Source organism: Coregonus clupeaformis, chromosome 11 (genome assembly GCF_020615455.1).
Source record: "Coregonus clupeaformis isolate EN_2021a chromosome 11, ASM2061545v1, whole genome shotgun sequence".
Taxonomy (NCBI): Eukaryota; Metazoa; Chordata; class Actinopteri; order Salmoniformes; family Salmonidae; genus Coregonus; species Coregonus clupeaformis.
In genome coordinates this window covers 772,849-785,991 of record NC_059202.1, presented here as the reverse complement: position 1 = coordinate 785,991, position 13,143 = coordinate 772,849, and the positions used below count along the sequence as shown (strand labels likewise).

The 13,143-nt window shown below is 49.1% G+C and overlaps 1 protein-coding gene across 1 annotated transcript in view; it reads right to left on the bottom strand.

Moving 5' to 3' along the window:
- Positions 1–13,143, bottom strand: part of tsc2 (TSC complex subunit 2) — a 46,994-nt gene that overhangs the window by 18,722 nt on the left and 15,129 nt on the right. The window contains exons 20-26 of the mRNA XM_045223639.1: positions 11,541–11,663; positions 9,691–9,825; positions 8,631–8,820; positions 8,223–8,316; positions 7,607–7,709; positions 7,385–7,482; positions 3,277–3,450 (exon numbers count right to left, since the gene is read on the bottom strand). Coding sequence (XP_045079574.1) covers positions 3,277–3,450; positions 7,385–7,482; positions 7,607–7,709; positions 8,223–8,316; positions 8,631–8,820; positions 9,691–9,825; positions 11,541–11,663 — 917 coding nt within the window. The remainder of the gene's footprint in view (positions 1–3,276; positions 3,451–7,384; positions 7,483–7,606; positions 7,710–8,222; positions 8,317–8,630; positions 8,821–9,690; positions 9,826–11,540; positions 11,664–13,143) is intronic.

Here is a 13,143-nt window from a genome sequence, read left to right as displayed (position 1 = left end):
CTTCCTTCGTTCTCTGTAAGTGGCTCATCCCTCTAGAAGTTATTTTCCCTCTACCTGCATCAGTTCTGTCCGTCTTGTGTAACAGAATATAAAAACGCATTGTCTGTGTCTCAAATGGCATCAACCCAACATTAACACACCTGATTAGAGCTGGGCCAAATAACTCACTAACTATGATATTAAATCCAGACCATGATTATTTAAAATCAGGTGCATTAGTGCGGAACTGAAACAAAAGCATGTAGACACTGCAGCTCGCTCTCCCTAATGCTATCACTATCGCTAACGCTATCACTACTGCCAGCACTATTGTTAATGCTATTGCTATCGCTACTGCTAATGCTATCGCTACTGCTAATGCTATCGCTACCTCAGACCAAGTCCCAGTTTGTGACCAGCATTACCCAGCAGCACAGTGTACACAGCAAGCAGAGTGTTCAACCCTTAATTGACCCTTGACCCGGCCGCACTGACCCAGCTGCTCTGGTGGACACCCATTCAGACCGCCATGACCACAAAATGACCAAGAACATCTTTCTCTTATCTCACCAGATCGGTACCGTCCTTCAGGTAGTCTTTTGGGGAGCACATCATTACAGTGTGATTATCACCTTAACCTGGTCATATTGAACATGAAGTCCATGGTTTAGCGTAAGATAAAGTCTGGAACCCTATTCCCTACACAGGGCTCTACCTTGACCAGGGATGAGATATAAGGTGCCATTTGGGACGTAGTGACGGTCCCATCATGAATTCCAGTACCCTAAACCCTAAACCCCTTAAAGCAGGACTACATAGAGTCTGAGGGAAGGCGTCCACCATTCAGTAGGGTTCTGTGTCAGTCTCTTATCTGTTATTACTGGGCTGTGCCTCAATCCATAAGGACGCTGCCTCTTGAGGAGGGAGGCAGCGAGCCTTTTGGAATGAGACATGGCCGTAGTGTTATGTAACATCAGTTTATCCAGCCAGCCATCACAACAACAGCTCTTTCAACATAGATCAGCATTGCAGCAGTGGCTGTGTCCGATTGGGTTTTTCCACAACCTTCTCTCTCTCTCTCTCCGCCCACTCTCTCTCTGTGTTCAAACAAATAAAGAGGAAATGCTCTGTTGTGTTGAACTTAAACACATTTGACGTGTTCCATTGAAGGACAGACAAAACCTGTCTTGATACCTGCGCTGTGCCAAAAGCATTTAGGCATACCTTTATTAGCTAAAAAGACAAAAGTTCAAAACTTTGCTTTGAATGTTTTCAACAACAAAAAAAGCTGTCTGACTGTCGCTTTGGAGTTAAGAGGTACGGACTAAGGAGAGCGAGGAGGGGGGCACTGTTAAAATGAAATGAAAGATTCCTTGAATGGCAGTTAAAGCTAAGTTAAAAACAGTTGAATAGGGCTGACCGACTCCCTGTTGCTAGTAGGAGTGTGTGTGTGTGCATTTGTGTGTAAGAAAGCAGACCACTAGTGGAAGGCAGGCAGAACACCTGTAGCTAGCAGGTACCGCTGAGGCACTAAGTCTGTGGTCGAGTCCCAAATGGCACCCTATTCCCTATGTAGTGCACTACCTTTGACCAGGGCCCATAGGGAACCCCATAGGGCTCTGGTCAAAGGTAGTGCACTATGAAGAGAATTGGGTACCATTTGGGACGTAAGCCATAGTCACACACTGAGGTGAGTCTGTTAGACCTTCTGTTTGAGGAATCTCAAATACTGTACTTTCTCATAGGCACAGATCTAGGATCAGCTTGCCCCAATCCTATCCCTAACCATTAGAGGGGAAACACAAAACTGGCCTTGGATCAGTGTGTGTGTGGGGGGAGCTCCTCAGGCTGTATTCAGACTCTACTCTACTGACAGTCTCCTGTCCCCTGCTGGTCAGGAGTAGTACCGACCGTCATACAGATTCCACTAAACAATATAAGTCTCTGTAACAGGGACTAGAAAGCTATGCACTTCTTCCTCCGCCTCCTTGGGACAATTTTGATTAAAACGAGTACTTGAGTAGCCTGGTCCCAGATCTGTTTGTGCTCTTGCCAACTCCATTGCTCATTGGCATGACAATGAGTTACCGTGACAACACAGACTGGCACTCAGGCTAGTATTTGACAGCTGCCAAGTTGAGTGTCAGCGGAGCTAATTCGCTATCTGACAGACCGCTCCATAGCAACCTATGGACGCCTATGGGTTTGAGAAGAACACAGAGACGAAGAGAGGGAAGTGATTAAACATTATCTAACCACCACGGACTGCAATGTCTGATCAATTTTATTCACTCAGTCAGTCACTCTCACAGTCAAGCTGCTAGGTAAGTATGTGTAGTGGTTTGGTGCATGGCAGGAGTCATTGTTTGAGTCAGTTGGAGAGAGATAGACATCACAAAACTCCAAACCCAGTCATTAATAGGGTTGCACAATTCTGGTAACTTTCCCCAAATTCCCAGTTTTTTCCAGAAATCCCGGTTGGAATATTCCTGGAATCTGGAAGGAATGATTGGGAAATCCAGGAATTTTCCAACCGGGATTTCTTGAAAAACCTGGGAATTCTGGGAAAGTTACCGGAATTTTGCAACCCTGGTCATCAACGAACCCCAACATCCCACAAACAGACAGATGGTTGTATATCAGCGAAGGTAGCTGAACACTGTTCAAGCATCTGTGGGTCAAACAAATGGAATGCAAAAGAAAACTGCGCAGGCAGCGTGCAAAGCATGTGTGTTGTGTGTGAGCCTGAATTCTCATTGGCCCATAGCGCATTAGTCCCCTCCCACAGAGAAGAGGGAAAGCCAAACATTGGTTGCAGTGGCTGTCAGTCTTGTCTCAGTACACTGTTTTTCTCCAGCCATTCATCAGTCAGTTGGGTAAATTAAATCCAGTCAGCACAGCAACACCCAGCAAACACCACAACCAAAACAAACCAAAACAACTATTCATAACAAACTAAAGCATCAGAGAAAGAAAAGAAGCCAAAACGGGATTAACTCAAACAGAAAAACATTCACAGAAATCTAGATGTTTTCGGAAGCACAAACTGCATGCAGCAAAATAAGTCAAATGTAGTAAACATTTTTTTAAATATAATTAAAATTGCAGCCCAAAAAAACAAACAACAAATAAACCCTCCTCCAGCATGCAACCGCCGCACAACCCAGGTTTCCCTGGCAACCGCCCGCCGGTTCTCATGACAATGGCTCCCGCCCCCACCAAGCCCCGCCCCCCCAACGGAAGCAGGAAATTGTATTTTCTGGGTTTTATTTCCTGGTTACCCAGAGTGCTCTCTACCTGCGCACCGCGTGGTCGGAGACGCTGATGCTTCGGGAGCGGAAGGCGTCCATGGCCGACAGATCTCTCAGCTCTTTAACGGGTGAGCCGGTACTCGCCGCTACACCTGCTGCCATTGCCAATGACGCCTGCTGCTGCTGGTGGTGAGCCTTTGCCATTTTGGCTGCCCGTAGACTGGGGACCATGGCAACGTGGCAGGAGTGGAGGGTGGGGGATGGGGGGGTTAGTGTGTGTGGGCAAGGGGGTGGGTGGGATTGGTTGTTGGCAAGAGGGACAGGGAGAGAGGTAACGGCCAACAGGAAATGGAATTCAGGAAATGTTGCCCGTCACGTCAAAACGGCCCCGCACGACCACCAGGTGACCAACGGACACACGTCACGGAAGGATGAGGGGCAAGGGGAGGCACGAAGGTCAAAGGGTCAGAGGGCGAAGGTCAGGGGGCGAGCAGAAGAGAGAGTGCCAATTGCAATGGAGGGATCCAGGGTGTCGCCGACCCCCCCGAAACCACGCCCACAACGCAGCGCCCAGTCAGAGGAGGGGAGGGGGGAGGGGTCAAAACAGCCAAAGAGTAAACAAAAACAAACAAACAAACAAAAACAATTTGAGAAAATTAACAGCAGTGAACACTATGAACCGGACAAATACGAAGAGAAAAATAAGAAAGGAAGGAAGGAAGGAAGGAAGGAAGGAAGGAAGGAAGGAGGGAGGGAGGAAGGAAGGAAGGAAGGAAGGAAGGAAGGAAGGAACAACCATAAAGCAGTAGGGAGATAAACAGCGTCGGCTTTTTCACAACAAAAACAACAAACTATTCCTGAAAGAAAATGAGACATCATCACATTAAGCAGCAAGAGGAGACGCCCACGTTGTTATGACTGAGGATGCGTCCCAAATGGCGCCCTATGCCCTATATGGGTCAGAAGTAGTGCACTATAAAGGGAATAGGGCGCCATTTGGGACGCATTGATCTGTTATAGAGGATGGACTCAGAGCAGGGTCGGAGGGGTTAAAACAATCAACACAACAGCTGAAACAACCAACTCAAAAGATCAACATGGTCCGAGGAGGGTTAATACAAAACACCAACAATCAACACAACAAGGTGTAAGGAAGAGATTAAACACAACAAATGATAGAACTAACTGAAAGAAATGTGTAGGATAAAGCAGGGTTTGGAGCAGAGCATGCCTGATCTAAACACAAGAACCAATAAATCATGAAAACATGATCTACTCTTTAACTACAAACTGAGGTCTTATGTACTGCGACACATTGTCCATCTACAACTCTAAGACATAGTTGGATTCTGTAACTACTGGAAAGGTGAAGTTACAGGAGAAACTATGTTTAATGTGAGAATATTCTAATGATAGCCTAACTGCATTGTTTTTTTAAACGTTCATTACTTTATCAAAATACCTACAACCTCAAAAGGGACCCTGGTACAATTCTCCCTTTATTATTATACAGCCATCTTAGATCTGTTTTTAGACCTGACATGCATCTCTCCAACTCCTACAGAGGCACAGTAGCTACAGTAAGTATACACAGGAGCAGGACAGGGTTAGGGGGTCTGGGAAGGTTGGGTGGGGGTCAGGACAGGGTTAGGGGGTCTGGGAAGGTTGGGTGGGGGTCAGGACAGGGTTAGGGGGTCTGGGAAGGTTGGGTGGGGGTCAGGACAGGGTTAGGGGTCTGGGAAGGTTGGGTGGGGGTCAGGACAGGGTTAGGGGGTCTGGGGGAGGTTGGGTGGGGGTCAGGACAGGGTTAGGGGGTCTGGGAAGGTTGGGTGGGGGTCAGGACAGGGTTAGGGGGTCTGGGAAGGTTGGGTGGGGGGTCAGGACAGGGTTAGGGGGTCTGGGGAGGTTGGGTGGGGGTCAGGACAGGGTTAGGGGGTCTGGGGAGGTTGGGTGGGGGTCAGGACAGGGTTAGGGGGTCTGGGAAGGTTGGGTGGGGGTCAGGACAGGGTTAGGGGGTCTGGGAAGGTTGGGTGGGGGTCAGGACAGGGTTAGGGGGTCTGGGGAGGTTGGGTGGGGGTCAGGACAGGGTTAGGGGGTCTGGGAAGGTTGGGTGGGGGTCAGGACAGGGTTAGGGGGTCTGGGGAGGTTGGGTGGGGGTCAGGACAGGGTTAGGGGGTCTGGGAAGGTTGGGTGGGGGTCAGGACAGGGTTAGGGGGTCTGGGGGAGGTTGGGTGGGGGTCAGGACAGGGTTAGGGGGTCTGGGAAGGTTGGGTGGGGGGTCAGGACAGGGTTAGGGGGTCTGGGGAGGTTGGGTGGGGGTCAGGACAGGGTTAGGGGGTCTGGGGAGGTTGGGTGGGGGTCAGGACAGGGTTAGGGGGTCTGGGAAGGTTGGGTGGGGGTCAGGACAGGGTTAGGGGGTCTGGGGAGGTTGGGTGGGGGTCAGGACAGGGTTAGGGGGTCTGGGGAGGTTGGGTGGGGGTCAGGACAGGGTTAGGGGGTCTGGGAAGGTTATGTGGGAGTCAGGACAGGGTTAGGGGGTCTGGGAAGGTTGGGTGGGGGTCAGGACAGGGTTAGGGGGTCTGGGAAGGTTAGGTGGGGGTCAGGACAGGGTTAGGGGGTCTGGGACGGTGGGGGTCAGTACAGGGTTAGGGGGTCTGGGACGGTGGGGGTCAGTACAGGGTCTGGGACGGTGGGGGTCAGTACAGGGTTAGGGGGTCTGGGACGGTGGGGTAGGGGTCAGTACAGGGTCTGGGACGATGGGGGTCAGTACAGGGTTAGGGGGTCAGTACAGGGTTAGGGGGTCTGGGACGGTGGGGGTCAGTACAGGGTTAGGGGGTCTGGGATGGTGGGGGTCAGTACAGGGTTAGGGGGTCTGGGACGGTGGGGGTCAGTACAGGGTTAGGGGGTCTAGGACGGTGGGGTAGGGGTCAGTACAGGATCTGGGACGGTGGGGGTCAGGACAGGGTTAGGGGGTCTGGGACGGTGGGGGTCAGTACAGGGTTAGGGGGTCTGGGACGGTGGGGTAGGGGTCAGTACAGGGTTAGGGGGTCTGGGACGGTGGGGGTCAGTACAGGGTTAGGGGGTCTGGGACGGTGGGGTAGGGGTCAGTACAGGGTCTGGGACGGTGGGGGTCAGTACAGGGTTAGGGGGTCTGGGACGGTGGGGGTCAGTACAGGGTTAGGGGGTCTGGGACGGTGGGGGTCAGTACAGGGTTAGGGGGTCTGGATTGAGGGTTGGGCCCCAAGTCCATCGTCAACATTGGTGCATGAAGTCAACTTGCTCACAGAATTAAAAAGAGCGATTCTAGACGATGTCAGTTAGGTCAGGACTTGATTATGACAGAACTCCAAGCTGGTTAGCCGGGGCTTTTGATTGACACTCCAAGGGACCGTTAGGGTGGCCTGGTTATGGGTAGGGGGTGGGATTTAGGTGGAACGGGGGTTAAGGAAGTCACTTTTGTTATTATTCTAAGACAGGATATTTTATAACGTGATTTTATAAGATGATTTTATAAGTATTTTATCATGTGGTTTTATAAGATGATTTGGGGGATTATTTCTCTGAGCGTCTCTTTAATAGATCTCAGTCAAAACAGCTGCCCTGCTGAGAAAAACTCCCTTTAAACAGAGAGAGAGTGTGTGTGTGTGTGTGTGTACGGTGACAATTTTACTGAAGTCATTAGTCACTGACACGAGAGAGAGCGAGAGAGAGAGAGAGAGAGCGCGAGAGAGAGACAGAGCGAGAGAGAGACAGAGCGAGAGAGAGACAGAGCGAGAGAGAGACAGAGCGAGAAAGACCCACACTCCTCTCTTCGACCTCTTTGTGTATGTTGTGGTAATAATGTGAATGAGTGGACTTGAGACAACAACAACCAACAGAAAATATTTACCAACAAAAAACAAACGACCAAAACACAGAGAAATTATCACCATAGCAACCTGTGGGAAACCATAACAACCATCACACCACAACAACGACAGTCATGCTGAGTCCTGTGTTACCCTGACAACACCAACCTCCTGTACGGGGCATGCAGTCACAAGATCTACAATGAGCAGTCATGTGACCCGGCCGTGTGTGTAGTGTGTGTGTGTGTATAGTGTGTGTGTGTGTGTGTGTGTGTGTGTGTGTGTATAGTGTGTGTGTGTGTGTACCTCTTGGGCCTCTCATTGAGGCTGGTGCTGCGAGCGCGGAAGCTGCTCTGGGTGTCGTGGGTGTCATCAAACGGCATCAGAGCATTGGAGCGCAGACCCTGGAGAGAGGGGGGGCGAGAGAGAGACAGAGACAGTAGAAAGGAGGAGGGAGTGGTTACAACAAAAATGACTCAGGAAACAGGGAGACTATTACACACGTGGAAACACAGAACACACACCTACCTTGGTGATGTACTGCACAAAGTCCTTTCTGAAGGTGAGTCTGCAGCGGATAAACCACATGGAGATGACATGGTGAGCCAACGACACAATGTACTGGTTAAACCTGGAGAGAGAGGAGGATAAACCACATGGAGATGACATGGTGAGCCAACGACACAATGTACTGGTTAAACCTGGAGAGAGGAGGATAAACCACATGGAGATGACATGGTGAGCCAACGACACAACGTACTGGTTAAACCTGGAGAGAGGAGGATAAACCACATGGAGATGACATGGTGAGCCAACGATACAATGTACTGGTTAAACCTGGAGAGAGAGGAGGATAAACCACATGGAGATGACATGGTGAGCCAACGACACAATGTACTGGTTAAACCTGGAGAGAGAGGAGGATAAACCACATGGAGATGACATGGTGAGCCAACGACACAATGTACTGGTTAAACCTGGAGAGAGAGGAGGAGGGAGAGAGAGAGAGAGGGAGAGAGTGAAAAGGATGGTGGTAGAGAGAGGAGGGAGGGAGAGAGTGTGAGGGAGGTAGAGAAAGAGAGTGAGAGTGTTTGTGAGCGTGCGTGCGTGCATACGTACGTGTTGAGTGTGTGTGCGTACTCACTTGGAGGGGTTGGTGTAGGGCAGGGAGATGGCGAACACACTGACGTACTGCTCTGCTACGAAGTTAGCATAGAGATGGGGCAGCCGCACCAGAGCTACGATACACACACACACAGAGATAGCATGACATAATCTAACCTTGCCATGTGACACCATCATCAACAGGTAAGGATGTAATTGGATCACTGAGTTATCTTCACTGTAAAGACACTGTAAAGTATATAACATGACTGTGTGAGGTATATTAGGTGTGTTTCCCATATGTAAACATTATCTAACATGAATTAGGAAGTGAAATATGAAGAATCCTTCACACATTCATTGGCTGATCTAACTTCCTGTATATACAGATCCTGCTCTCTGATTGGCTTATATCTATCAGGGCGGGAAAATGAGGGTGTGTTCTCACTGGACAGGAATTCCAGCATGGGTGACGCCATGGCGACGGTCGCCGAGATGTGCGTCAGCTTGACGATGAGGGCGGGGAGGAGTTTAATCATGATGTCAGGCATCTCCACGGTGCACATTGTCAGGGCAACCACACACTGCTTGGCACAGCGGTATATCAGCCCTGTCTCCAAACACTGAACCAACTCCCTCTGAGAGATGAAGGTAGGGAGAGAGAGAACAGAGGAGAGAGAGAGAACAATGATAATATTATGTATGTTCAGGGGTTGACATTAAGCTCTCAAAAGGCACAAGCCCAAATGTTTTATTTTCTGTTAGGCCTACACCCGCAAATGCCATCAATGGAATTGTCTTTCACTCAAACATAGGCTCATGAAATGTACTTTATGGTGAACCAGCCATAGTATTTACTGATTTCAAAAATATATTCACCAGCCACTCAGACTTTTTACTGGCCCTAAAAAAAAGTGATGTTGCATATAGACCCTGGAAAACCAGTAAAACCACAGAAAACCTCTACAGCAGCCTAATAGTAGCCAAGTGAAAAAAAGATTCAACTGTCATTTTAGTGAACTATCCCTTTAATGATGAGAGCCGCAAGAAAGATGCTTTTCCACAAGCCTTTTTCTCATGGAAAATGAATGAAAATGTAAACACACTGGCTAGCTAGCACACTGGAGCTAGTAGCACAGTAGACAACTAAATATGAACTAAATATTAATCATAACTAAATATAATGTTTATATTCTCTGTCTAAACTGGAAAAACAGTTGCTTGAGTTGAGGTGTTTGCTAAATGAAGGACTGCAAACGCTGCGACTCACCGTTTCTTCCCTTAATAGTGGGAGTTGAGACATACAGTTAACAGCACTAGAAAGCTACAATTCTTCCCCTTTTAACCAAGTTACCCGCATTTGGCAGGTGTTAATGTTTTGCCATCTGTTTGGGCAGGCTTTTGTTAAAAATGTAACTAAGTAGACTAATGCTTCTAATGAAAATACGCTCTTTGCCTTCATGAAAACAATGTTTTCGTTGCATATTTCAGTGTGTGTGCTTGTGTACCTGTCTGGCCTGTTCTAGGTAGTTGTGGTATGATGTGATAGCTGTGAGAACAGGCACTACAGCCAGCTGGACGTCAGTACGACTGAAACCATCTGGAGTCTTCTTCAGACGCTCTGAGATAAGACGGTCTGTTACCTAGACAGAGAGAGACAGAGGGAGAGACAGAGAGAGACAGAGACACACAAACACACAGGCACAAATCCACAGCGTCAGAGAGAGACCTAAGTGACAATAATGTGTTGTTACATTCCCCACCAAGAAAACCAAATAATGTATCTCAAACAGAAGGGGGAACTAACACTGACCAACAACCTAAACGAAACAGGTGGGGTTTTAGGAGGGGTTCTGAAAGACACTCATGGGGTAGTCCACAGAAAGTTGACTAGCAACAACAACTGGGACCTAAAAGACACCCACCATGAGACCCACTAAATTTGCCCAAGAAGAGGCAAACAAAAGAAGAAAAAAAAACACACCAAACTTAAAGACAGGAAGCAAACCACAAAGTGGAGCAAGACCAAATCAGGGAAATCAGATAAAGGATTGTTCGTCCAGAAATCAAAAATAGGGAGAGACAACTAAAGGTGTTAACCCTCCATCTATCAAGACAACTAAAGGTGTTAACCCTCCATCTATCAAGACAACTAAAGGTGTTAACCCTCCTTCTATCAAGACAACTAAAGGCGTTAACCCTCCATCTATCAAGACAACTAAAGGTGTTAACCCTCCATCTATCAAGACAACTAAAGGAGTTAACCCTCCATCTATCAAGACAACTAAAGGTGTTAACCCTCCACATCTATCAAGACAACTAAAGGTGTTAACCCTCCATCTATCAAGACAACTAAAGGTGTTAACCCTCCATCTATCAAGACAACTAAAGGTGTTAACCCTCCATCTATCAAGACAACTAAAGGTGTTAACCCTCCATCTATCAAGACAACTAAAGGTGTTAACCCTCCATCTATCAAGACAACTAAAGGCGTTAACCCTCCATCTATCAAGACAACTAAAGGTGTTAACCCTCCACATCTATCAAGACAACTAAAGGTGTTAACCCTCCATCTATCAAGACAACTAAAAGTGTTAACCCTCCACATCTATCAAGACAACTAAAGGTGTTAACCCTCCACATCTATCAAGACAACTAAAGGTGTTAACCCTCCACATCTATCAAGACAACTAAAGGTGTTAACCCTCCACATCTATCAAGACAACTAAAGGTGTTAACCCTCCACATCTATCAAGACAACTAAAGGTGTTAACCCTCCATCTATCAAGACAACTAAAGGTGTTAACCCTCCATCTATCAAGACAACTAAAGGTGTTAACCCTCCACATCTATCAAGACAACTAAAGGTGTTAACCCTCCATCTATCAAGACAACTGAAGGTGTTAACCCTCCATCTATCAAGACAACTAAAGGTGTTAACCCTCCATCTATCAAGACAACTAAAGGTGTTAACCCTCCACATCTATCAAGACAACTAAAGGTGTTAACCCTCCACATCTATCAAGACAACTAAAGGTGTTAACCCTCCATCTATCAAGACAACTAAAGGTGTTAACCCTCCATCTATCAAGACAACTGAAGGTGTTAACCCTCCATCTATCAATACAACTAAAGGTGTTAACCCTCCATCTATCAAGACAACTGGAGCACTGGGTCAGCCACTCTTAAATAGCACCTGGGCCCGCACAGGTGAAAAACCTTCCGACTAACCAGCTGGCAACAAGCACAGGTGTAACACATAATGACTGACGAGGTGACATCAATCAGTGCGCCCTAACGTGCTAACGTCCAACCTCAAAACATAGATGGAAAAACCAAAACCTGTAACAGTGTGTACCATAACACAGAGTGTAGAGCAGAGCTGGTCTATGCTGCAGGGAGAGGACAGCAGCAGGACTTTATACTGCAGGGTCCAGGACATCTTATCTAGCACCAGCTTCAACACCTTCCAGTCGGTCTCCTGTAACACAGAGACACACACAGAGGAAGAGAGACACACACACACACACAGAGTCACGCACAGAGAGAGGGAGAGAGACACACACAGGGTTAGGGAGGGAGAGAGAGACACACAGGGGTAGGGAGGGAGACACACACAGGGTTAGGGGAGGGAGAGACACACAGGGTTAGGGAGGGAGAGAGACACAGGGTTAGGGAGGGAGAGAGACACACAGGGTTAGGGAGGGAGAGAGACACACAGGGTTAGGGAGGGAGAGAGACACACAGGGTTAGGGAGGGAGAGAGACACACACAGGGTTAGGGAGGGAGAGAGACACACAGGGTTAGGGAGGGAGAGAGACACACACAGGGTTAGGGAGGGAGAGAGACACACACAGGGTTAGGGAGGGAGAGAGACACACAGGGTTAGGGAGGGAGAGAGACACACAGGGTTAGGGAGGGAGAGAGACACAGGGTTAGGGAGGGAGAGAGACACACAGGGTTAGGGAGGGAGAGAGACACACAGGGTTAGGGGAGGGAGAGAGACACACAGGGTTAGGGGAGGGAGAGAGACACAGGGTTAGGGAGGGAGAGAGACACAGGGTTAGGGGAGGGAGAGAGACACACACAGGGTTAGGGAGGGAGAGAGACACAGGGTTAGGGAGGGAGAGAGACACAGGGTTAGGGAGGGAGAGAGACACAGGGTTAGGGAGGGAGAGAGACACAGGGTTAGGGAGGGAGAGAGACACACAGGGTTAGGGAGAGAGAGACACAGGGTTAGGGAGGGAGAGAGACACACAGGGTTAGGGGAGGGAGAGAGAGACACACAGGGTTAGGGAGGGAGAGACACACAGGGTTAGGGAGGGAGAGAGACACACAGGGTTAGGGAGGGAGAGAGACACAGGGTTAGGGAGGGAGAGACACACAGGGTTAGGGAGGGAGAGAGAGACACAGGGTTAGGGAGGGAGAGAGACACACACACACACAGGGTTAGGGAGGGAGAGAGACACACACAGGGTTAGGGAGGGAGAGAGACACACAGGGTTAGGGAGGGAGAGAGACACAGGGTTAGGGAGGGAGAGAGACACACAGGGTTAGGGAGGAGAGAGACACAGGGTTAGGGAGGGAGAGAGACACACAGGGTTAGGGAGGGAGAGAGACACAGGGTTAGGGAGGGAGAGAGAGCACACAGGGTTAGGGAGGGAGAGAGACACAGGGTTAGGGAGGAGAGAGACACACAGGGTTAGGGAGGGAGAGAGACACACAGGGTTAGGGAGGGAGAGAGACACACAGGGTTAGGGAGGGAGAGAGACACACAGGGTTAGGGAGGGAGAGAGACACAGGGTTAGGGAGGGAGAGAGACACACAGGGTTAGGGAGGGAGAGAGACACACAGGGTTAGGGAGGGAGAGAGACACACAGGGTTAGGGAGGGAGAGACACACAGGGTTAGGGAGGGAGAGAGACACACAGGGTTAGGGAGGGAGAGAGACACAGGGTTAGG